At 38.9% G+C, this 25,127-nt stretch overlaps 1 protein-coding gene across 1 annotated transcript; it reads left to right on the top strand.

The window, feature by feature from the left end:
- Window positions 1-19,616: 19,616 nt before the first annotated feature.
- Window positions 19,617-20,334, top strand: LOC107813307 (calcium-transporting ATPase 5, plasma membrane-type-like). The gene is made up of 3 exons (XM_016638591.2): window positions 19,617-19,831; window positions 19,920-20,002; window positions 20,086-20,334. The coding sequence occupies exons 1-3, from the start codon at window positions 19,787-19,789 to the stop codon at window positions 20,297-20,299; spliced, it is 342 nt and encodes a 113-aa protein (XP_016494077.2). The 5' UTR covers window positions 19,617-19,786; the 3' UTR covers window positions 20,300-20,334.
- Window positions 20,335-25,127: the final 4,793 nt, after the last annotated feature.

The following is a 25,127-nucleotide window of genomic DNA, read 5'->3' on the forward strand; positions in this document are numbered from 1 at the left end:
TCTCTTCTTTCTTTCCATTTAAAATATCTCATAATTTCTAGACCTTTTGGCAATCAATGAAAATTGAAGATAATAGCAGCAACCAAAAAGAAATAAAAATGATGAACACCGACATTATAGCATTGACAAAGCCCGATTAACTAGTTATAGATCAAAACCCTCTGCCTTACCACTATCGTCGGCATATCCATCACTACCAGTTACCTCTCCGATACTTTCGTAAATTTTTCTACATGGATTTTTCATTTGCTATCCACATCCTTAAATAGATAGAATATTTTTTGTATTCCATTTTGGTAGAAATTAACTGTTCTCAAATTTGATTTTCGTTTTTAGCTTTGGGTTTGTTCGATATTTATTTTGTAATAATATGTACTAGGTTTAATTTCTTCATTTGCCTTTTACTATATTGCTTGTGATGGGATTTGATTATGAATCATTTGAGTATTCTATATTATTTTAGGAGTTGCTTCTAGAGGACAAAATTAAGAAGCCTATTCAGTGTTTGATAAAATGTCACAAAGAGATATGTTTACTTGGCTAATAATAATCAATGTGTATAGTGTTTTACTAGTAGTTCTATAAATCTTTGAATGTCCAGACATCGTGTTATTTCCTGACATTTTTAGGTTGAGAAGTATTAATTCATGTGACCCTGAGTTAGATTAGTATGATTTGAAAAGTTTTAAAGAAAAATGCTCTGAGAGGAGAAATAGAGCGCAAGCAGATGCAACATTAGATCAAATTAGGAGAAATATAATCGCATGTATCTGTTGTTTGTTTTACCAGATTCTATACAAAAGCTGATGCAACAATAGGCTAAATGAGACCACTCAAAGAACTGATGCTGACTAAAGAGAGGTAAAAACTTTTCTAAACATAGTAAACCATATATCCAATTATATGTTGTTTAACTTAGTAAGCAATTGACAGGTTAAATTATTGGTGTTAATTCATTATTTGTGGGCGTAGGGTTGAATTTTAAAGATATAGTGCGAGAGTCCAAGCAAAGTTTAGTTATATACTGTGGGTGAGGATTTGAATGGAAGCTCCTTCTAGTTAAAATTACCTTGTTAGCTTGACCCCAAATGGGGAAACTTTCTACTCAATGAACATTCTTCCTTATTATTTATATTTCAGGACAGGGAGAGGCAAAAAATAGAACTTTCTGGGGATTATCACACATTGATAACTCTTTATTTAATCTATTTTCTTGCATGCCATATATAAATAATTGTTTGGATATATTTATTTATAAATAAGTAATTGGATGATAGGCCATTTTCATTATCAATATTTTGTTTGTGCTAGGTTGTTTGCAGTTGTGGATGGCATATTCTGCTTTTTTAAGGCCATATTGAGAATGTATAATATCTAAAGTAACAATATGGTTAAATAATATAACAAATAAAGTAATTATTATTGTAGAGGCTTACGGGGCTTTAAGAGATAGAAGTCCTTATTATGCAAATCAAGTTGCTAGAGATTTTCATGGAGATTTTGCTTTCATTCTCTATGACAGATCTTGAATAACTACCTTTTTAACTAATGTGAGTGTTCTATATATCTTGATCTCAAATTATGCATAATTGACTTGAATTAGACTTACTGCACATTGTTCTTTGCTATATGATGCCGATGGAAGTGTACCCTTCTTCTGGGGTATGCTCCTTTCTTGTAAATAATGTGAAATTAGTTGAGCTTGCATTTAAATATTATTCTGTTGTTGAACCTTTTATAGGAGAAAAAAAATGAATCTATATAAGGAAATTGTTCAATTGGATCAAGATGGCAAGACCGATGGTATCCAGGTTAGTATATTGTTTCACTAATCTATTTAATAGAGATAAGTTAAACTGTCTAAATTAGAAGTTTCTTTTTTATAGCACCGTTCTAGTCACATTCAGGTGAACTTTGAGGTGCTAGTAAAATGACTGGACGAATGTGGCAAAACTTATGAGTTATGACCTAAACTAACTACACTGCTTGAACTTTCATTTGGTATCTGCACACGTTTTTTTGTTCTTTTTGTGATGATATAAAGTTTCATCGAGTTGTCTCATCTGTTGCTATCTTTTTATTATAAAATCAGTAAAATCTAATAAAAACGATTGTGTCAAAAATATAACCAATTCCTTGTTATTCTTTGCGCTGAATTGGTACTAAGTTATTGTTCCCAAGAAGAATCTTGCTAATAAAAACCTATTTTCGGGAAGAAATTGTGGTTCTAGAAAAGATTTTTTTCTCTTAGAAGCGCCATTTAAGTTTTATTTTTCTTGGAAGAGGGTCGGTTTCCTGCAATTTTGTTGATTACCTTGTATTTTTCGAAAACCAAATCAAAATTTTCTTGTCTGAATGTGTGTTCTTACTGACTTGATAGAAACTAGCATCGATATATGTGACCCTCAATGAACAAAGAGCTAGGGATGAGAACTTGAAGAGAATCAAGGTTCATTTCTCCTTTATAGTCTACATTTCAACTGTAGATAAGTTAATCATTTTTCATGAGTAGATGCACTAAATTTTTTGCAACTTCTGTTGTGCAGTTTGATTTGAATCTACAGTCCATAAATGTCATGGATGCAGAATCAGTGTCCGACGAATGCAACTTGTTGCCTTATCAAGAACCATCCATGTTGGTTTAAACTTGTCCGGACACACCATATGACCTGGTATCATCTGATTCAAGATGCAAAGTCGATTGAGAATCGTAATAGATGCTTTATTCTATCACATCTAATTACGATATCCTTAGAGAATTAGATGTTGAAATTAGAATAGTGTGGAATAAGGCTTGTCAGATGGAGAAACAATTGATATTGGATTCAAATGATGTATATTTTTCTTTTATATTGTTGACACTATTAATGATACATATTGTGCTTTATAGAATGAATGTTAGGAACATTTTAATGTTATTATTTATGTGAGAATATTGTTATCACCGCCAAAGAATGATGTTGGAATCATTTTAAACGACAAATAGGCATAATGTTTTTCGGTATTACCATTTGCCAATTTGTGGATAGTTTTATCGGCAATAAGAAGGGTAAGGTAAATGGCCTCTAGAAGGTTCTTTTTTTTTTTCCGGCAATAAACGATACTTGCCATAACAATTGCTACTAAAACTATTAAAAAGGCTAATTTAGGGGTAGCCACGACACTCTGGATCAGGCCGTACGTCCTCGGCAGAAATCGTGCTTAATAATAATAATTACACGATACTTTAATAATTTATTTCAGCTTGAGAAGCTAATTAATAAATTATAAAATCCTTGAAATTTAATGAATTATTATTCTTGCTTGTTTATGGAATTAATTGTTACTCCTGTAATGAGATTTAAATTGATAAATTAAAATTTTTCTGAATTGAAGGAATTTAATTAATATATTAAGAATTGTTGCATTTAAAAAAATTTGATTATCTCTGTTGATTAAACAAATTATTGTAAATTCTGTAAATCATGCTGATTTAAATATTCTAGTTATATTTCAGTTATTATTATTGACCCATAGTGAGTGTCAAAGTCGGCCATCTCGTCTCTACCACTTCGAGAATAGGCTTGATACTTATTGGGTACACTTTGTTTACGTACTCATACTACACTTGCTGCACTTTTTGTGCAGGATCTGAGACAGGTACTAGTGGAGGACCTATCATCACATACCCACGTCATCCCGAGGCATAGTGGTGAGCTGTCTTTCTGAGCCGTTCTGCAACTATCAGTGTCTCTTCTTATATTTATATTCTGTCTATTTTATTTCAGACAGTATTTGGAGTTTTGTATAATCTACTAGATGCTCATGCACTTGTGACACCAGGTCTTGGCACACACACATTGGTAGAAGTTGGTATTTTATTATTTTTTTGGAATAAAAGTTTAACCAATGTACGTATGACTTATTAGTTGGCTTGCCTAGCTATAGTGTTGGGCGCCATCACGACCTATAAGTGAAATTGGGTCGTGATAACAACAAACTAAAGTTTATTAAGAGTCTTATTTCTAAATTTTTTTAAAAATGGAGTATATCTAATGAGGCACTATGATAAAATTTAGGGTTGCCGTCACATTACTATCATTTATTTCCCTCAGTTTTTCTTCACATTGGTTCACTCTTCATCGGTGATTTAACAAGAAACTGAAGTTTTCTTTTTCAACGATTGTCACGACCCGAAATTTTCACCTTCGGACCGTGATGACGCCTAACATTTCACTTGCTAGGCAAGCTAACGTTAGAATAATATTAACTAATTTTTAAACAATCTTTATATTATTAATAATCACGGAACCAAAAGCGGAAACAAAGCTTGAAATATAGTGAAATAATCCATAAAAATAACGGTGTCTAAATACCATCCCAGAATTGGTGTCACAAGTGCACGAGCTTCAAGAATAATACAAATAAAGGTCTGAATAAAATAAAGCTATCTGGAAATAAATACACAGCTAAAGTAAAATAGACTGGGACTTCAGAACTACGGACGCCATGCAGTTATACCTCAAGTCTCCTCTGAATAGCTGAAATTCGAGCAAGTCTATGGCACGCCGATGGGACCAACTCCGAAATCTGCAGAAGAAGTATAGAGTGTAGTATCAGTACAACCGACCCCATGTACCGGTAAGTGTTGAGCCTAACCTCGACGAAGTAGTGACGAGGCTAAGGCGGGTCACTTACACTATCTGTACGCAATATTAGTAACAACAATAATAATATAAATGAATCAGGTAACTCATTTATAATAATTGAAGCCAACTCAGCATTCATAAGTAATTATCATTTCCATCAATTCTGTTACAGCGTGCAACCCGCTCTCACAATATATTCACATTCAATTCTGTTGCAGCGTGCAACCCGATCCTCCAATATAGAATTTTTAATAAGTCTGTTGCGGCGTGCAACCCGCCCTCACAATATATTCACATTTTATATGTCGACTTTTAAATAAGTCTGTTGCAGCGTGCAACCCGATCCTCTAATATGGACTTTTAATAAGTTTGTTGCGGCGTGCAACCAGATCCTCCAATATGGACTTTTCATAAGTCTGTTGCGGCGTGCAACCGGATCCTTCAATATGGACTTTTCATAAGTGTGTTGCAGCGTGCAACCTGATCCTCCAATATATTCATTATAATTAATTCTGTTGCGGCATGCAACCCGCTCCTCCAACATATTCATTTACCAATTCTTATAGAAAATTTTTTTCCAATAAATGCAACAATTAATATAAAATTATAAGACAACAAGCATACAATAATTATAATTTAATTATGAAACAAACAATGACAAATAGCAGATTATTATAGAAATCATGGAGAAAATAAGCAGTTTAATATTTAATATGCTAAATGTCAAATAACAATTAAAATACATAATTCAAATAACATGTAACAATTAATGCATGAATTCAAGAATTAATATTTGACAAAGAATAGGAGAGAAACACTTATTATAATAATTAATTTATGATTTAAAATAATTTATGATTTTTTTCAAGTAAGCAGGCAAACAATTAATTTGACGACGTATAGACACTCGTCACCCCGCCTATACGTCGTTCACATGCAATTCACATAATAATTAAATTAAGGGTTCTATTCCCTCAAGTCAAGGTTAACCACGACACTTACCTCGCTTTGCAAATTCCAACCAATTACTCAACCATAGCTTTTCCTTTAAAATTTGACTCCGAAAGCTTCAAATCTATTCACAAATAATTCGATATATTCAATACTAATCATAGGAGTTAATTCCATATGAATTTATAAATTTTTCGGATAAAAATCCAAAATTCATTTAAATATTCGAAAGTGGGTCCCACGTCTCAAATTCTGAAAAAAATTACGAAATCCGAACACCCATTCCGAGACGAGTCCAACCATACAAAAATTATCCAATTCGATGTCAAATGGACCTTCAAATCTTAAATTTTCGTTTTTGGAAGATTTTATAAAAATCTGATTTTTCTTCCATAAATTCACGGATTCATGATATAAATGAGTATGAAATCATGAAATATAATCAATATAGGATAAGGAACACTTACCCTAATATTTTTCCGTGAAAATCGCCTTACCCGAGCTCAAAAATGGAAAAGAGTTGAAAATGGGACGAATCCCATTTTTCAGAACTTAAAGTTCTGTTTCTGGGACTTTTACCCTTCGCGAACGCGGTCAGTGTCTCACGTTCGCGAAGCATAAATTTTTTCTGTCCCATTTTATACTTCGCAAATGCGAGGGCTACTTCGCGAATGCGAGATGCCCTTCGCGAACGCGAAGCTTTGAACCTCAGGCCTTCGCGAACGGGATCACTCTGTCGCGAACGCGAAGCACAAAATGTGCCAGCCCCAATTTGCTCTTCGCGTTCGCGAGAGTACCTTCGCGAACGCGAAGAAGAACACACCAGAAGCCTGAAGTCTACAGAAAACCAGATTTCCTAAGTTCGAAAATGATCCGTTAACCACCCGAAATCAACCCGAGACCTCGGGGCTCCAAACCAAACATACACCCAAGTCCTAAAACATCATACAAACTTGATCGCGCGATCAAATCTCCTAAATAACACCAAAAACTACTAATCGGACACCAAATCAAAGGAAATTTCCAAGAAAACTTTAAAACTTATATTTTTACAACCAGACGTCCGAATCACGTCAAATCAACTCCGATTCTCACCAAATTTGGCAGACAAGTCATAAATATTATAGTGGACCTACACCGGGCTCTAGAATGAAAATACGGACCCGAGGTCAATAAATCCAATATCACTAATTTCTTAAAAACATTAAGCTTTCAAGCTTTTAATGTTTCTTCAAAATTTCATATCTTGAGCTAGGGACCTCGGAATTCGATTCCGGGCATTCGCCCAAGTCTCAAATCACGATACGGACCTACCGGAATTGTTAAAATAATGATACGAGTCCGTTTACTCAAAATGTTGACTAAAGTCAACTCAGTTGAGTTTTTAAAGCTCTATTTCACATTTTAATCTATTTTTCACATAAAAACTTTCCGAAAAATTTTACGGACTGTGCACGCAAGTCGAGAAATGATAAATGGTGCTTTTTGAGGTCTTAAAACATAGAATTATTTACTAAATTTAAAGATGACATTTTGGGTCATCACATTCTCCACCTCTAAACACAAACGTTCCTCGAACGGAGTTAGAAAAAGTGCCTGAGCTGGAGAAAAGGTGTGGATATTTACTCCGCATGTCCGACTCGGACTCCCATGTAGATGCCTCTACCGGCTGACCTCTCCATTGCACCCGAACTGAAGGATAACTCTTAGACCTCAACTGTCGGATCTACCGGGCTAGAATAGCCACCGACTCCTCCTCGTACGTCAAATCTTTGTCCAATTGGACTGAGCTGAAATCTAAAACATGGGACGGATCACCATGATATTTTCGGAGCATAGACACATGAAACACCAGATGAATCGCTGATAAATTAGGTGGTAATGCAAGCTTGTAGGCTACTTCACCCACCCTTTCAACAATTTCAAAGGGTCCGATATATCTAGGGCTCAACTTGCCCTTCTTTCCGAACCTCATTACACCTTTCATAGGTAAAACCCGGAGCAATATTCTTTCTCCAACCATGAATGCAATATCACGAACTTTACGGTCGATTTAACTCTTTTACCTAGACTGAGCTGTGCGAAGTCGATCCTGAATAATCTTGACCTTATCCAAGGCATCCTGTACTAAATCGGTACCCAACAACCGAGCCTCTCCCAGTTCAAACCAACCAACTGGCGATCGGCATCGCTTTCCGTATAATGCCTTATATGGAGCTATCTATATGCTCGACTGGTAGCTATTATTATAAGCAAACTCCGCAAGTGGCAAGAAATGATCCCAAGAACCTCCAAAGTCTATAACATAAGCGTGGAGCATATCTTCCAATATCTGAATAGTGCGCTCTGACTGTCCGTCTGTCTGTGGATGAAATACTGTACTCAAATCCACCCACGTGCCTAACTCACACTGTACAGCCCTCCAGAAATGTGAGGTAAACTGCGTACCTCAATCTGAAATAATAGACACGAGCACACCGTGAAGGCGGACAATCTCACGAATGTAAATTTCAGCTAACCTCTCTGAAGAATAGGTAACTGCCACTGGAATGAAATGTGCTGACTTGGTCAACCTGTCTATAATGACCTAAACTGCGTCAAATTTTCTCTGAGTCCATGGGAGCCCAACAACAAAATCCATGGTGATATGCTCCCACTTCCACTCAGGAATTTCTAACTTATGAAACAAACCACCAGGTCTCTGGTGCTCGTATTTAACTTGCTGACAATTCAGACACTGAGCTACATATGCAACTATATCCTTTTTCATTCTCCTCCACCAATAATGTTGCCGCAAATCTTGATACATTTTGGCGGTACCTGGATGAATAGAATACCTGGAACTGTGTGCTTCTTCAAGAATTAATTCACGAAGCCCATCCATATTAGGCACACAAATACGACCCTGCATTCGCAGAACCCTATCTTCCCCCACAGCAACCTGTTTGGCATCACCGTGCCGCACTGTGTCCTTAAGGACAAGTAAATGAGGATCATCATACTGCCTCTCTCTGATGCGCTCATATAAAGAAGACGGAGCGACTGTGCAAGCTAGAACCCGACTGGGTTCTAAAATATCTAACCTCACGAACTGATTAGCCAAAGTCTGAACATCTGCAGCTAATGGCCTCTCATTAACCGGAATATACGCAAGACTGCCCATACTCACAGCCTTTCTACTCAAAGCATCGGCCACCACATTGGCCTTTCCGGGGTGATACAAAATGGTGATATCATAGTCTTTCAACAACTCCAACCATCTTCTCTGCCTCAAATTAAGATCTTTTTGTTTGAACAGATACTGAAGGCTACGATGATCAGTAAATATCTCACACGAGACACCGTAGAGGTAATGCCTCCAAATCTTCAGCGCATGAACAATAGCTGCCAATTCTAAGTCATGAACATGATAATTCTTCTCGTGAACTTTCAACTGCCGCGATGCATATGCAATTACCTTACCATCTTGCATTAATACTGCACCAAGCCCAATGTGAGATGCGTCGCAATATACCGTATACGATCCTGAACCTGTGGGTAATACCAATACTGGCACCGTAGTCAAAGCGGTCTTGAGCTTCTGAAAGCTCAATTCACACTCGTCTGACAATCTGAATGGGACACCCTTCTGGGTTAGTCTGGTCAATGTGCTTGATATAGATGAAAACCCTTCCACGGACCGACGATAATAACCTGCCAAACCCAGAAAACTCCGGATCTCTGTAACTGAAGTAGTTTTAGTCCAATTCTAAACAACCTCTATCTTCTTAGGATCCACCTTTATGCCTTCTGCCGATACCACATGCCCCAAAAAGGCAACTGAGTCTAACCAAAACTCACATTTTGAAAACTTGGCATATAACTGATTATTCTTCAAAGTGTGAAGCACACTTCGAAGATGCTGTTTATGCTCCTCTCGACTGCTGGAGTAAATTAAGATATCATTAATGAATACAACCGCAGAAGAGTCCAAATAAGGCTTGAACACCCAATTCATCAAATCCATAAATGCTGCTGGGGCATTTGTCAAACCAAATGACATCACTAGGAATTCGTAATGCCCATACCGAGTTCGAAAAGTTGTTTTAGGGACATCAGAGGCCCTAGTCTTCAACTGATGGTAACCAGACCTCAAATTGATCTTTGAAAAATACCTTGGCACCCTGAAGCTGATCAAATAAGTCATCAATTCTTGGCAGCGATTTGTTTTTGATAGTGGCCTTGTTCAACTGCCGATAGTCTATACACATCCGCATAGAGCCATCTTTCTTCTTTACAAATAATACTGGTGCACCCCAGGGCGAGACACTAGGTCTAATGAATCCTTGATCAAACAAGTTTTGTAACTGCTCTTTCAATTCTTTCAACTCTGGCGGGCCCATACGGTATGGTGGAATAGAAATGGGCTGAGTGCCCGGAGCCAAATCAATAAAGAAGTCAATATCTCTGTCGGGTAGCATGCCCGGCAAATCTGTAGGAAATACTTCTGGAAATTCACGAACAGCTGGTACTGAGTCCATAGAAGGGACATCCGCACTGGAATCGCGAATATAAGCCAAATAGGTTAGACACTCTTTCTCTACCATACGCCGAGCTTTCATATAAGAAATAGCCCTGCTGGCAGAATGGCCAGGAGTTCCTTTCCACTCTAACCGAGGTAACCCCGACATAGCTAGGGTCACTGTCTTGGCATGACAATCCAATATAGCATGATAAGGGGACAGCCAATCCATACCCAAGATGACATCAAAATCTACCATATCAAGAAGTAGAAGATTCACACTAGTCTCAAGATTACCAATAGTAACCATATACGAATGATACACATGATCTACTACAACAGAGTCTCCCACCGGTGTAGATACACACACAGAAGCACTCAGAGAATCACAAGGCACAGCCAAATATGAAGCAAAATAGGAGGACACATAGGAATAAGTAGATCCTGGATCAAATAGAACTGAAGCATCTCTTTGGCAAACTGGAATAATACCTGTGATCACAACATCAGATGACTCAGCCTCAGGCCTAGCTGGAAAAGCATAAAATCGGGGCTGGGCCCCACCACTCTGAACTGCGTCTCTGAGACGGCCTCTAACTGGCTGGCCTCCACCTCTAACAGCCTGACCTCCACCTCTAATGGCCTGACCTCCACCTCTAATAGCCTGACCTCCACCTCTAGCTGCCTGGCCCCTACCTCTAGCTGGCTGAGCAGGCGATGAAGCAACCGGTGCCGGTATGATGGCACGAGAATCTTGCCGAGATCTGTTACTCGCCAATCTAGGGCAATACCTCCTGATGTGACCAATGTTCCCAAACTCATAACACCCATCCTGATGTCGTGGCTGCTGAAGCTGAAGCTGACCCAGATGGGCCGGATAACCATTGTAGTAACTCTGGAGTGGTGGTGCACTGATATAAGCTGAATATGCACTGAATACTGGCTGCCCAGAGTAAGGCATAATAGGACCGTGACTCCCTGAAGCACCGGGAGATGCATGAAGTGCTGAATGAAATGGTCTGGGAGGATGACCCCTACCAAAATTACCCCTGCCTCTAGACGAGGCACCACTGAAACCACCGAACTGACGAGGCCTCTTATCGGACCTCTGCCCTCTCCCCTGTGCAAGAACCATCTCGATCCTCCTTGTGACATTAGCAGCCGCCTGAAAAGAAATCTCACTTATGGTATCCTTGTCCATATGAAGTGTGATAGGGTGAGTGAGTCACTCAATAAACCTCCTCACTCTCTCTCCCTCCGTAGGTAGTAAAAGGAGAGCATGATGGGCCAAATCCAAAAAACAGGACTCATACTGAGTAACAGTCATACTGCCCTGCTGTAGATGCTCAAATTGCTTGCGGAATTCCTCTCTCAGTGTGATACAGCAAAATCTGTTGGCAGAACCCGTCATCTGGAATACAGCAAAATCAACCCCATTGGTCTCAACTATACCCATGTTCCGCAGCACCTCATGGCAGCGTTCAAGATAATCCTGTGGGTCCTCAGAAGGTGTACCACTGAAGTGAACTGGAAAGATCTTGGTAAACTTATCCAGTCTCAATAAGGCCTCAAAAGACATGGAGGGCCTATCACTGATCTGTGCCGCAACAACTGACTGAACTACCCTAACTGGCAGGGCTGCTGGAGCCTGATTCTGGGGAGCCATCTGCTCCGGAGCGGGAGTAGTGGGAGTTTGTGCTCCCCCCAGCCTGTGAGATGGCTGGTGCCACTAGAAATGTACCATTCTGGGCCACGCCCTCCATAAGACTTACCAAATGGACTAGAGCGTCCTGAAGTACTGGAGTGGCTATGAATCCTTCCGGGACCTGAACTGGTCCAACTGGCACATTCTGAACTAGAACTTTCTCCTGAAGATCCACCTGAGGTTCTATAACAGGTGCAGCTGCTCGAGCTCTGGACTGAGCTCTACGTCGGCCTCTGGCACGACCTCGACCTCCACCCCTGGCCGTAGTTGCCATCGGGGGTTCTGGTCCCTGTCCATCAGTAGAGGTATTACGTGTTCTCACCATCTGCGAGAGAATAAGGGTAGAATGATTCAATCATCGATGATAGAATAAAATCGCACGACAGAATAAGAAAGAAGTGATATTGTTCCTAAACTTCATAGCCTTTGAGAGATAAGTACAGACGTCTCCGTACCGATTCTTCAGACTCTACTAAGCTTGCTCGTGACTCGTGAGACCTATGTAACCTAATGCTCTGATACCAACTGTCATGACCCGAAATTCCCACATTCGGACCGTGATGGCGCCTAACATTTCACTTGCTAGGCAAGCCAACGTTAGAATAATATTAACCAATTTTTAAACAATATTTACATTATTAATAATCAAGGAACCAAAAGTGGAAGCAAAGTTTGAAATATAGTGAAATAATCCATAAAAATAACGGTGTCTAAATACCGTCCCAGAATTAGTGTCACAAGTGCACGAGCTTCTAGAATAATACAAATAAAGGTCTGAATAAAATAAAGCTGTCTGGAAATAAACACACAGCTAAAGTAAAATAGACGGGGACTTCAGAACTGCGGACGCCATGCAGTTATACCTCAAGTCTCCTCTGAATAGCTGAAATCAGAGCAAGTCTATGGCACGCCGCTGGGACCAACTCCGAAATCTGCAGAAGAAGTGCAGAGTGTAGTATCAGTACAACCGACCCCATCTACTGGTAAGTGCTGAGCCTAACCTCAACGAAGTAGTGACGAGGCTAAGGCGGGTCACTTACATTACCTGTACGCAATATTAGTAACAACAACAATAATAGAAATAAATCAGGTAACTCATTTATAATAATTGAAGCCAACACAACAGTCATAACCAATTATCATTTTCATCAATTCTGTTGCAGCGTGCAACCCGCTCTCATAATATATTCACTTACAATTCTATTGCGGCGTGCAACCCGCTCTCACAATATATTCTTTTAATCAAATCTGTTGCGGCGTGTAACCCGATCCTCCAATATATTCATTATAATTAATTCGGTTGCGGCGTGCAACCCGCTCCTCCAACATATTCATTTACCAATTCTTATAAAAGAAATTTTCCCAATAAATGCAACAATTAATATAAAATTATAAGACAATAAGCATACAATAATTATAATTTAATTATGAAACAAACAATGACAAATAGCAGATTATTATGAATATCGGGGAGAAAATAAGCAGTTTAATATTTAATATGCTAAATGTCAAATAACAATTAAAATACATAATTCAAATAGCATGTAACAATTAATGCAGGAATTCAAGAATTAATATTTGACAAAAAATAGGAGAGAAATAATTATTATAATAATTAATTTATGATTTAAAACAATTTATGATTTTTCAAGTAAACAGGCAAATAATTAATTTGACGACGTATAGACACTCGTCACCTCGCCTATACATCGTTCACATGCAATTCACATAACAATTAAATTAAGGGTTCTATTCCCTCAAGTCAAGGTTAACCACGACACTTACCTCGCTTTGCAAATTCCAACCAATTACTCAACCACAGCTTTTCCTTTTAAATTTGACTCCGAAAGCTTCAAATCTATTCACAAACAATTCGATATATTCAATACTAATCATAGGAATTAATTCTATATGAATTTATAAATTTTCCGGTTAAAAATCTAAAATTTATTTAAATATTCGACAGTGGGACCCACATCTCAAATCCTAGAAAAATTTATGAAATCCGAATACTCATTCCGAGACGAGTCCAACCATACAACAATTATCCAATTCCGATGTCAAATGGACCTTCAAATCTTAAATTTTTATTTTTGGAAGATTTTATAAAAATCTAATTTTTTTCCCATAAATTTACGGATTCATGATATAAATGAGTATGAAATCATGAAATATTATCAATATAGGATAAGGAACACTTACCCCAATATTTTTCCGTAAAAATCGCCCAAAACTCGCCTTACCCGAGCTCAAAAATGGAGAAGGGTTGAAAATGGGACGAATCCCATTTTCCAGAACTTAAATTCTATTTCTTGGACTTTTACCCTTCGCGAACGCGGTCAGTATCTCGCGTTCACAAATTTGTGCTGTCCCATTTTACACTTCGCGAACGTGAGGGCTACTTCGCGAACGCGAAGCTTGCCTAGCTTGGCCTTCGCGAACGCGAGATACCCTTCGCAAACGCGAAGGCAATAATCCTGGCCAGCCTCTTTCCCTTTGCGAACGCGAGGCTTCGGTCGCGAATGCGAAACTTTGAACCTCAGGCTTTCGCGAACGCGGTCACTCTGTCGCGAGCGTGAAGCACAAAATGTGCCAGCCCCAATTTGTTCTTCGCATTCGCGAGAGTACCTTCGCGAACGCGAAGAAGAACACACCAGAAGCCTGAAGTCTGCAGAAAACCAGATTTCCTAAGTCCGAAAATGATCCGTTAACCACCCGAAACCAACCCGAAACCAAACATTCACCCAAGTCCTAAAATATCATACGAACTTGTTCGCGTGATCAAATCGCCAAAATAACACCAAGAACTACGAACCGGACACCAAATCAAAGAAAATTTCCAAGAAAACTTTAAAACTTATATTTTTACAACAAGACGTCCGAATCGCGTCAAATCAACTCCGATTCTCAACAAATTCGGCAGACAAGACATAAATATTATAGTGGACCTATACCGGGCTTCGGAACTAAAATACGGACCCGAGGTCAATAAATCCAATATCAGTAATTTCTTAAAAATCATTAAGCTTTCAAGCTTTTAATTTTTCTTCAAAATTTCATATCTCGAGCTAGGGATCTCGGAATTCGATTCCGGGCATTCGCCCAAGTCCCAAATTACGATACGGACCTACCGAAATTATCAAAATACTGATCCGGGTCCGTTTACTCAAAATGTTGACTAAAGTCAACTCAGTTGAGTTTTTAAAGCTCTATTTCATATTTTAATCCATTTTTCACATAAAAACTTTCCGAAAAATTTTATGGACTGCGCACGCAAGTCGAGAAATGATAAATGATGCTTTTTGAGGTCTGAAAATACAGAATTGCTTATTAAATTTAAAGATGACATTTTGGGTCATCACAACGATGCAATTGCAAAATTAATTTACAGTATTATGCCAAAAACACAATTGAAAATGTATTGTGGTAGACAAGTTTTTCAAGTAAGCATAGGTTACCTTTTGCTTAGGAGTAAGCAAAATTAAATTACAAATATAACTTCAAGTGGAGTTATCTTTATGTTTTCATTGAATACATGAAAGTACGAGGAAAGATATGTAGTCCGCCTCCTCTTTTTTTTTTTCTTTTTTTTTTCTTATCAATAAATCATAATAAACTACATCTTTGTTTTGTCGTATAATTTATGGAATAATATTTGAACAAATGAATGTCTAGCTAAAAAACTTAAGTTTTTCCCAGTTGATTTCTTGTGTTTTCAGTAACTTGCCGTTAGTTCAAGTTGACGTTAACATAAGGAACATAAATTATTAAGTATTTTATACTATTATTTAAAATTATGTGAAAAATATAAGATAGTTAACTATGGTTATATACTAAAAGATGTGATTAAATAAAATAGTATGTGTCATTTATTTATAGAATGCGCGTAAATCCCCGATGCGAGTAAGTATTTATCGCATAGACAAGGACGAAAGTGCCAATGATCTCAGCACCCAAAGCTATGCCGGTTGAGTAGCCAACTGCAACGGTATTAGCACCGTCGCCATACGTGTTATAGTTATGCGGTTATACTATATACTACTAATCAAAGTTTTGATCCAACTGTACCCTTGAAAATCAGGTATTGGACATATATTTTTAAAGTTTGTAACTTCTTCATTACATTTTTTTTAATTTGTATATTTTCATTCCTAAACATAATTAATACTATTGGTTTTTAGACATCTCCTAACATATTCATCTCTCGTTTTAATATCCAAAATAGTTCAAGGAAAGAAATTGAAGCATAAACTTGCTGGAGTTAAAAATTATTTCCGAGGAGACGCAACCCCGTAATTTTTTTTGCATCGTTTCACATTCTTAGGAAAGAGTCTGCAGTTTCTCTTTTGTGTTTTAGCCACGTGGCAATGGTGAAGGCATTACCGACTGTTAACATAAAGAGATTCAAATTTCTTTAGATCAACAAAGCTGTTCATTTTGAAATTAAAACTCTCAGTAAAAACAGGGAACTCAACCCAAAACAACATTTATATACATCAAAACAGAGTAATAAAAACTGAGTTATACAGTAAACAGGTATAACCATGACTGAGCATAGATTTTCAATCGAAAACAGTGAGAGGATAGTAAAAAAAAAAAAAAGCCCCCAAGAGTCCAAACAGCACTGGCACAAGGCCCAAAACATGGCATTTAGCCCAATTTATAGAAACTCTTTCTAAAACATATAAGTATCATGTAGTTTCAATAAAATATGCAACTTTACAGTTGCCACGGGACGGACCAAGTCACAATCCCCAACAGTGCACGCCTACACGCCCGTCACCTAGCATGTGCGTCACCTCAAAATAGTAGAATGATACGAAATCAGGGGTTTCATACCCTCATGACTAGATTTACAATCGTTACTTACCTCAAACCAATCAAATCTATATTCCGCGATGCTCTTGCCCCTCGATTCGGCCTTCAAATGCTCCGAATCTATTCACAATCAGTACAATATCATCAGTTTATGCTAAAGGAATGAATTCCACAAGAAAACTACCAATTTAGACCAAAAACCCGAAATTGACTCAAACCCGGTCCCCGGGCCCACGTCTCGAAATCTGATAAAATTTACAAAACTAGAAAGCACATCCACTCATGAGTCTAACCATACCAAATTTATCAAAATCCGACATCAATTGGTCCCTCAAATCCTTAAATTACTCTTCAAAATCCCAAGCCCTAACCCCTCATTTTTCACCCCTAATTTACACTAATTACATGATTAAACAACGAAAAATTACTATAGATAGGAGTATTAGGGCTCAAGCAACTTACCTCACTGATATCTCCTTGAATCCCTCTTCAAAATACTAAGTTCGTATGATATTTTAGGACTTGTTGGTATATTTGGTTGAGGTCCCGAGGGCCTCGGGTGAGTTTCGGATGGTTAACGGATCAAAAATTAAACTACAACAGCTGCTGCAATTTTCTTCTGTTGGAAATTTCTTCTGCCAGATTCGAGCCCAGAAATCTCTCAGAATCTAGCCAGATCGAGCCCAGGGTCGAGGGCCACGATCGAAGCCATAATCGAGCCCAGAGTCGAGGGCCACGATCGAAGCCATGATCGATCCCAGGGTCGAGGGCCACAATCGAAGCCATGATCGAGCCCAGAGTCGAGGGCTATGATCGAGCCCAGGGTCGAGGGTCACGGTCGAAGGTCGGGTCAAAGACATGATCGAAGACCTAGGATCGAGAACCATGATCAAAGGCCTAGAATCGAAGGCCAAGATCGAAGGCCAAGATCGAGGCAGAACCGAGGTTGTCTCGGCAGAATTATAAAAATAAGGACTTCGTACCATTTGCCATTTTTGACAAATAGGAGCTTGAGGAGATGCGATTTTTGATATATTTTCAAGAAAAACTTGAGGTAAGTCCCTTGTGATCATTTCTACTCCATAATATTGAATTATCATCGAATAATCCGACTAGATTACATGATTTTGAGGTGTAAATCGGAGATTGAAACTTAAAAATTTGAAAATAAGATTTGTAGATTTGAGGGTCGAGTTGAGGTCGGATTTTGGTAAAATTGGTATGGGTACGGGTCAAAGACATGATCGAAGACCTAGGATCGAGAACCATGATCGAAGGCCGGGTCAAAGACATGATCAAAGACCTAGGATCGAGAACCATGATCGAAGGTCTAGAATCGAGAACCAAGATCGAAGGCCAAGATCGAGGCAGAACCGAGGTTGTCTCGGCAGAATTATAAAAACAAGGACTTCGTCCCATTTGCCATTTTTAACAAATTAGAGCTTGAGGAGATGCGATTTTTGATATATTTTCAAGAAAAACTTGAGGTAAGTCCCTTGTGATCATTTCTACTCCATAATATTAAATTATCATCGAATAATCTAACTAGATTATATGATTTTGAGGTGTAAATCGGAGATTGGAACTTAGAAATTTAGAAATAAGATTTGTAGATTTGAGGGTCGAGTTGAGGTCGGATTTTGGTAAAATTGGTATGGGTAGACTCGTGGTTGAATGGGCTTTCGAATTTTATAACTTTTGTCGGGTTTCGAGACGTGGGCCCCACAGGCGAGTTTTGAGCCAATTTCGGGTTTTGGTCTAATTTTGAAGTTTTTTTTGTGGAATTCATTCCATTAGTGTATATTGATGGTATTATACTGATTGTGAATAGATTTGAAGCATTTGAAGGCCGAGTCCAGAGGCAAGATCATTGCAGGTTAGAGATTTGACCGGTTTGAGGTAAGTAACGATTGTAAATCTAGTCCTGAGGGTATGAAACCCTGAATTTTGTATCATTCTACTATTTTTAGTGACGCACATGCTAGGTGACGGGCGTGTGGGCGTGCACTGTTGGAGATTTGTGACTTGGTCCGCCCGTAGCAACTGTAAAGTTGCATACTTTGTTGAAACCATTTGATACTTATATGTTTTAGAAAGAATTTCTGTAAATTGGGCTGAATGCCATGTTTGGGCCTTGCGCCAATGTTGTTTGGACCCTTAGGGGCTGTTTCTTACCATCCTCTCATTGTTTTTGATTGAAAATCTATACTCTGTCATGTTTATACTTGTTTACCGCATAACTCAGTTTTATGACTCTATTTTGATGCATATAAATGTTTTGGGCCGAATGCCCTGTTTTACTGAAATGCCCGAGAGGCTTGAGTTACTTATGACTGAGTGAGGCCGAGGGCCTCATTTGTGAGGATGAGTGTGGATCGGGGCTGCCCACCTGTAGCATACTTATGACTGAGTGAGGCCGAGGGCCTGATTGGTGAGGATGAGTGTGGATCGGGGCTGCCCGCCTGCAGCATACTTTATTATTATCGCATGTGAATTGTCCGTGAAGATTATAGCGCTTGGGCTGAAGGAGCCCTTCCGGAATCTGTACACACCCCTAGTGAGCGCAGGTACCTACTGAGTGCGAGTGCCGAGTGCCGAGTGCTGAGTGATTGGGAGGCATGAGTGATTGTGAGGTATGTCCGAGTGGCAAGACTGATTGTGAGGTATGCCCGAGTGGCACGAGTGACTGTGAGGTTTGCCCGAGGGGCTGTAAGATCATCTTATTTCCTTCTTTGTTTTCTTTTTCTGGTCTCCCCCATCCATTTGACGTTTTAGGAGCCAATAGAACCTTCATTAGACCATCGAAGATATTTCCTTTTGGAGCATTTAGACATTTTTCGCACTAACTGAATTCACATATTGCAGAAATTTCTATGAGGACAAGTAGTCCTTTTGGTATAACACCTGTTTTTATCATATTCTGTTCTGATAGTTTGCATCATGATATTGTCTACTTGATGATGACCTAGTAATTGAACTTAGCATATGCTGAATTGGAATTGTCATGGTTTTAAAATACTCTTTTTCAAATTCAACTTCAAATATTCTTTCTTTTTTCAACTTCAACTAAATATTGTCCAAACACCTACTAAATGTTTTGTCTACCCTTATCATCATCTCATTAAGCATAATTTTTTTATTTAGGTAACTGGTGTAGGAATCAATACTGAATGGGGATTGTTGATGGCGAGCATATCAGAGGATACCGGTGAAGAAACTCCGTTGCAGGTTATAGTCAAAATGTGCTTCTCATCATTATTAACTTCTTTACTTGTTTTATCCAGTCTATGTTTAGCTTCCAATGACAATATGGCAGGTGCGCTTGAATGGGGTTGCCACCTTTATTGGCATTGTTGGCCTTGCTGTTGCACTCTTTGTGCTCATTGTTCTTTTGTGCAGGTAAAGGTATTGCTTTCGTTCGAAGCCTTTCTGTATGGTTTGCATGCTAAATATTGCATATGACTTTAAATATTATGTCCCAGGTTCTTCACTGGAAATACCAAAAATCCAGATGGGACTACGCAGTTTGTCCATGGAAAGACCAGTGTTAGTAAATCAATTGATGGAGTTGTACATATCATCACTGCAGCTGTAAGCTCTTGCCCTTTAGGCTTTGTTTTGGTCATGAACTGTAACGTTGTGGAAACCTTTTGTTTCACTGCTCCTAGGTACTGTCATTCAGAAACCTTTTGTTAATATAGCACAAATGTGGACAAGTGTCATGTCCAATGAGGATTACTGACATGGGAGAATTTGAATCTAATAAGACTCTGTCTATGTTAGATTGAACAGATAGTGCTCTACTTTTCATCAACTCTATTATACAATCTAAATCTTACTTAAAACATGTTTATAACCTATCAATGAATGTAGAAGTGGCGTACTGTGTGTCACATATCAATCAACCAACTATGCCTGAATCCTGAAGGACTCGAAGTAATTGGGGTCGGCTATATGAGTTCTCTATATCCACTTTTTGTGTATGACATATTGTTAGAAATTAACAGTGCATATAAATTGTATTCTTATCATTCGATAGACTTTTTGTCCTTTCTCCTACCTTCTCTAAATGAGGGCCACGGTTTAAAGTTTTGAGATTCTCCAGTAAACTTGCCCTGGATGGACTTGCATTGCACCAAAAAGAGAGTAAGGGAAAGACATGTTCTTAGATTCTCTTTCAAATGGTCTCCCCTTTTTGGACAATATCCTCTTGTACTACATTGTTTGATGGTCAAAAAGTGTGTGGGGAAAAATGATTTAGAGATGATAAAAAATGCTCTAAATTGTGTTCAGCAATCTCTTAGAAGAGCCCACATCTTGTTATTATTCGATTTTGTCTTTGCCTCCAATAATGAACGGTTTGATCCTTTGTATAAAATTCGAGGGACGTGCGGCGCGATCCATAGATGCATCTATCCTGCCGAGGCATTCGGCCCGCTCCACAAGAAAGGAGATCATTTTCTTATGTGCCTCCGGAAGGACAGTATGTTTATTATAAGATAAATTTGGGAGGAGAACAATTTCTTTTGACAATTAATTGATTTAAATAGAAATCAAGCCTATGAGATTTTCATCCCTTAATATCTTTATCAAACAATTCACAATATATTCATATATATTAATTAATATTAATTAATCAAAGAATACAATTTACACAAGTAATACATGCTTTGAGTCCTAAACTACCCGGACTTTAGCATTAATAGTAGCTACGCACGGATTCTCGTCACCTTGTGCGTACGTAGCCCCCCCACAATTAGCAACAATTATTTAATCTTAATCACCTATGAGGTAATTTCTCCCTCATAAGATTAGACAAGAGACTTACCTCGTCTTGCTCTAATTTAATCCACTATAAGGCCTTTTTCATGATTATTCAACTCCGACTGGCTCGAATCTAGCCAAAATAATTCGATACAATCACTAAATATTATAGGAATCAATTCTATAAGAAAATACTATTTTCTTATGTGCCTCCGGAAGGACAGTATGTTTATTATAAGATAAATTTGGGAGGAGAACAATTTCTTTTGACAATTAATTGATTTAAATAGAAATCAAGCCTATGAGATTTTCATCCCTTAATATCTTTATCAAACAATTCACAATATATTCATATATATTAATTAATATTAATTAATCAAAGAATACAATTTACACAAGTAATACATGCTTTGAGTCCTAAACTACCTGGACTTTAGCATTAATAGTAGCTACGCACGGATTCTCGTCACCTTGTGCGTACGTAGCCCCCCCACAATTAGCAACAATTATTTAATCTTAATCACCTATGAGGTAATTTCTCCCTCATAAGATTAGACAAGAGACTTACCTCGTCTTGCTCTAATTTAATCCACTATAAGGCCTTTTTCATGATTATTCAACTCCGACTGGCTCGAATCTAGCCAAAATAATTCGATACAATCACTAAATATTATAGGAATCAATTCTATAAGAAAATACTACATTTTAAAGAAAAGATCGAAATTAATTAAAAATTCGCCCGCGGGGCCCACATCTCGGAATCCGGCAAAAGTTATGAAATCCGACAACCCATTCAATTACGAATCCAACCATACGAGTTTCACTCAAATCCGACTCCGAATCGATACCGAAATCTCAAAATTTCGTTTCTATGAGATTTCTAAACTTTTCCAAATCTCAAATCTCAAAACACTAATTAAATTATGAAAAACAATGATACACTTGTATATGTAGACCAAATCCGAGTTAGAATCACTTACCCCAATATTTTTCCCTTGAAAATCTGCCAAAAGTCGTCTCTACTCAAGCTCCAGTTCGTCAAAAATGGCAAATGGGACGAATGCCCTCTTTTTATAAAACTGCTCAGCAGCCTTTGGAACTGGTCCTCGAACTGGGCCTCGATCGCGGTATCGAACATGTACTTTCGATCAGGGCATCGAGGTTGTGCCTTCGATCAGGGCATCGAGGTTGTGCCTTCGATCAGGGCATCGAGCTTGGGTCTCGATCCTAGCCCTCGAGCCATACCTTCTATCATGCCTTCGAGCCTTGCCTTCGATCGCGACTTCGATCACAGGCTCGAGCCTGGGCCTCGGTCATGGCCTCGATCAGGGTATCGAGGTTGGGACTTCGATCATAGCCTCAATCATGTCATCGAGCTTGAGCTTTCGATCGTAACCCTCGATCTTGGGTCTCGATCCTGGCCCTCGAGCTGGACCTTCAATCATGGCCCTCAAGTTGGACCTTCGATCATGGCTTCGATACTCTAGCTCGAGCCTATACCTCGTCAACCCTGGGCTCGATATCTGGCTCGGTATCTGGGCTCGATCACAGCCCAGAATGTCCAACAGAAGAGGAAAAATGCAACAGCTTTTTAACTCAAATTTTTGATCCGTTAACCATCCGAAACTCACCCGAGGCCCTCGGGACCTCAACCAAATATACCAACAAGTCCTATAACATCATACGAACTTAGTCGAACCTCTAAATCACATCAAACAATGCTAAAACCATGAATCATACCCCAATTCAAACTTAATGAAACTAAGAGTTTTTAACTTCTACATTCAATGTTGGAACCTATCAAATCAACTCCGATTGACCTCAAATTTTACACACAAGTCATAAATTACATAATGGAGCTATAAAAATTTTCGGAACTGGATTCCGACTCCGGTATCAAAAAGTCAACTTATCGGTCAAACTTCCAAACTTTAAATTCCTATTTTAGCCATTTCAAGCCTAAATTCACTACAGACTTCCAAATAAAATTCCGATCACGCTCCTAAGTCCAAAATCACCATACGGAGCTGTTGGAATCATCAAAATTCTATTTCGGGGATGTTTTCTAAAAATGTTGACCGAAGTCAAACTTAGCACTTTAAGGCCAACTTAAGGAACCAAATATTCCGGTTTCACTCCAAACACTTCCAAATCCCGAACCAACCATCCCCGCAAGTCATAAATCATTACAAGCACCTACGAGAAGTTTTATTTTAGGGAACAGGGTTCTAAAAGTTAAAATGACCGGTTGGGTCATTACATTCTCCACCTCTTAAACAAACGTTCGTCCTCGAACGGGTTTAGAATTTTACCTGAAGTGCTGAATAAGTTTGGATATCTGCACCGCATGTTTTCCTCGGCCTCCCAAGTCGCTTCCTCGACTGGTTGGCCCCTCCACTGGACTTTTACTGCAGAAATCCTCTTAGACCTCAACTGGCAAACCTGTTTATCAACAATGGTAATTGGTTCCTCTTCATAATCCAAGCTATTATCTAGCTGAACTGTGCTGTAGTCTAACACATGTGATAGGTCGGCATGATACTTCCGGAGCATAGATACGTGAAAAACCAGATGAACTCCCGATAGGCTGGGAGACAATGCAAGCTTATAAGCAACCTCCCCAACTCGTTTCAACACCTCAAATGGGCCTATAAACCTTGGGCTCAACTTGCCCTTCTTCCCGAATCTCAAAATTCCCTTCATCGGCAAAACCTTCAAGAGAACTTTTTCACCTACCATAAATGATATATCACGCGCTTTCTGATCCGCGTAACTCTTTTGTCTGGACTGTGCTGTACGAAGTCGCTCCTGAATCAACTTTACCTTTTCCAAGGCATCCCTTACCAAATCAGTACCATATAACTTAGCCTCCGACAAGAGCCACCGGTTCTTCACACTATTGAAGAAGAAGAATAACTTCTCATGGACCTCGGAGTGCTAACGGGCTTTGGAGAAACTCAAGCGGTATCTATCGAGCACACCGCTGCTCCACACGCCGAAGACAGAAAAACAACTATACTTGTACTTGGCAGTATCAGAGATAGTGGTAAGTGGAGTCCTGGTCCGGGAAGAGCACGGTACACAATTTCCAATTTACTATGTTAGCAGGACCCTAGGCGAGACCATACTTTCAGTGTTACCCCATATGTATCGTGACTACTTACCCATTGAGGAATGTTATACATAAGCCCGAGCTCTGGGGCTGGTTGGCCAAATGGGCCGTGGATATCAGTGAGTACGATATTGAATATCGACCCCAGACCGCCATTAAGTCTCAAAATTTGACAGACTTTGTGGCCGACTTTACACCAGCCCTAATACCCAAGGTCGAAAGAGAGTTATTAATCAACTCAGGAACCTCATCGGGGATGTGGAACCTCTTTACGGATGGCGCCTGGAACGCAAAATGGTCCGGACTTGGCATCGAATTGAAGCGACCAACAGAAAATTCAGTTAGACAATCTATTAGGATTATGAAATTGACTAACAATGAGGCCGAATAAGAGGCCATGATTGCAGGTCTCGAACTAGCCAAAAGCTTGGGGGCAGAAGTAATTGAAGCCAAGTGCGACTCCCTCCTTGTGGTAAACCAAGTTAATGGGACATTCGAGGTCAGAGAAGAATGAATGCAAAGGTACTTGGATAAATTTCAGGTAACATTACAACGATTCAAAGATTGGACTTTGCAACACGTACCTCGGGATCAAAATAGTAAGGCCGATGCCCTCGCTAACTTAGGGTCATCGGTCGAGGACGACAA

The sequence above is a fragment of the Nicotiana tabacum genome, chromosome 17, assembly GCF_000715075.1.
Source record: "Nicotiana tabacum cultivar K326 chromosome 17, ASM71507v2, whole genome shotgun sequence".
NCBI classification, from domain to species: Eukaryota; Viridiplantae; Streptophyta; class Magnoliopsida; order Solanales; family Solanaceae; genus Nicotiana; species Nicotiana tabacum.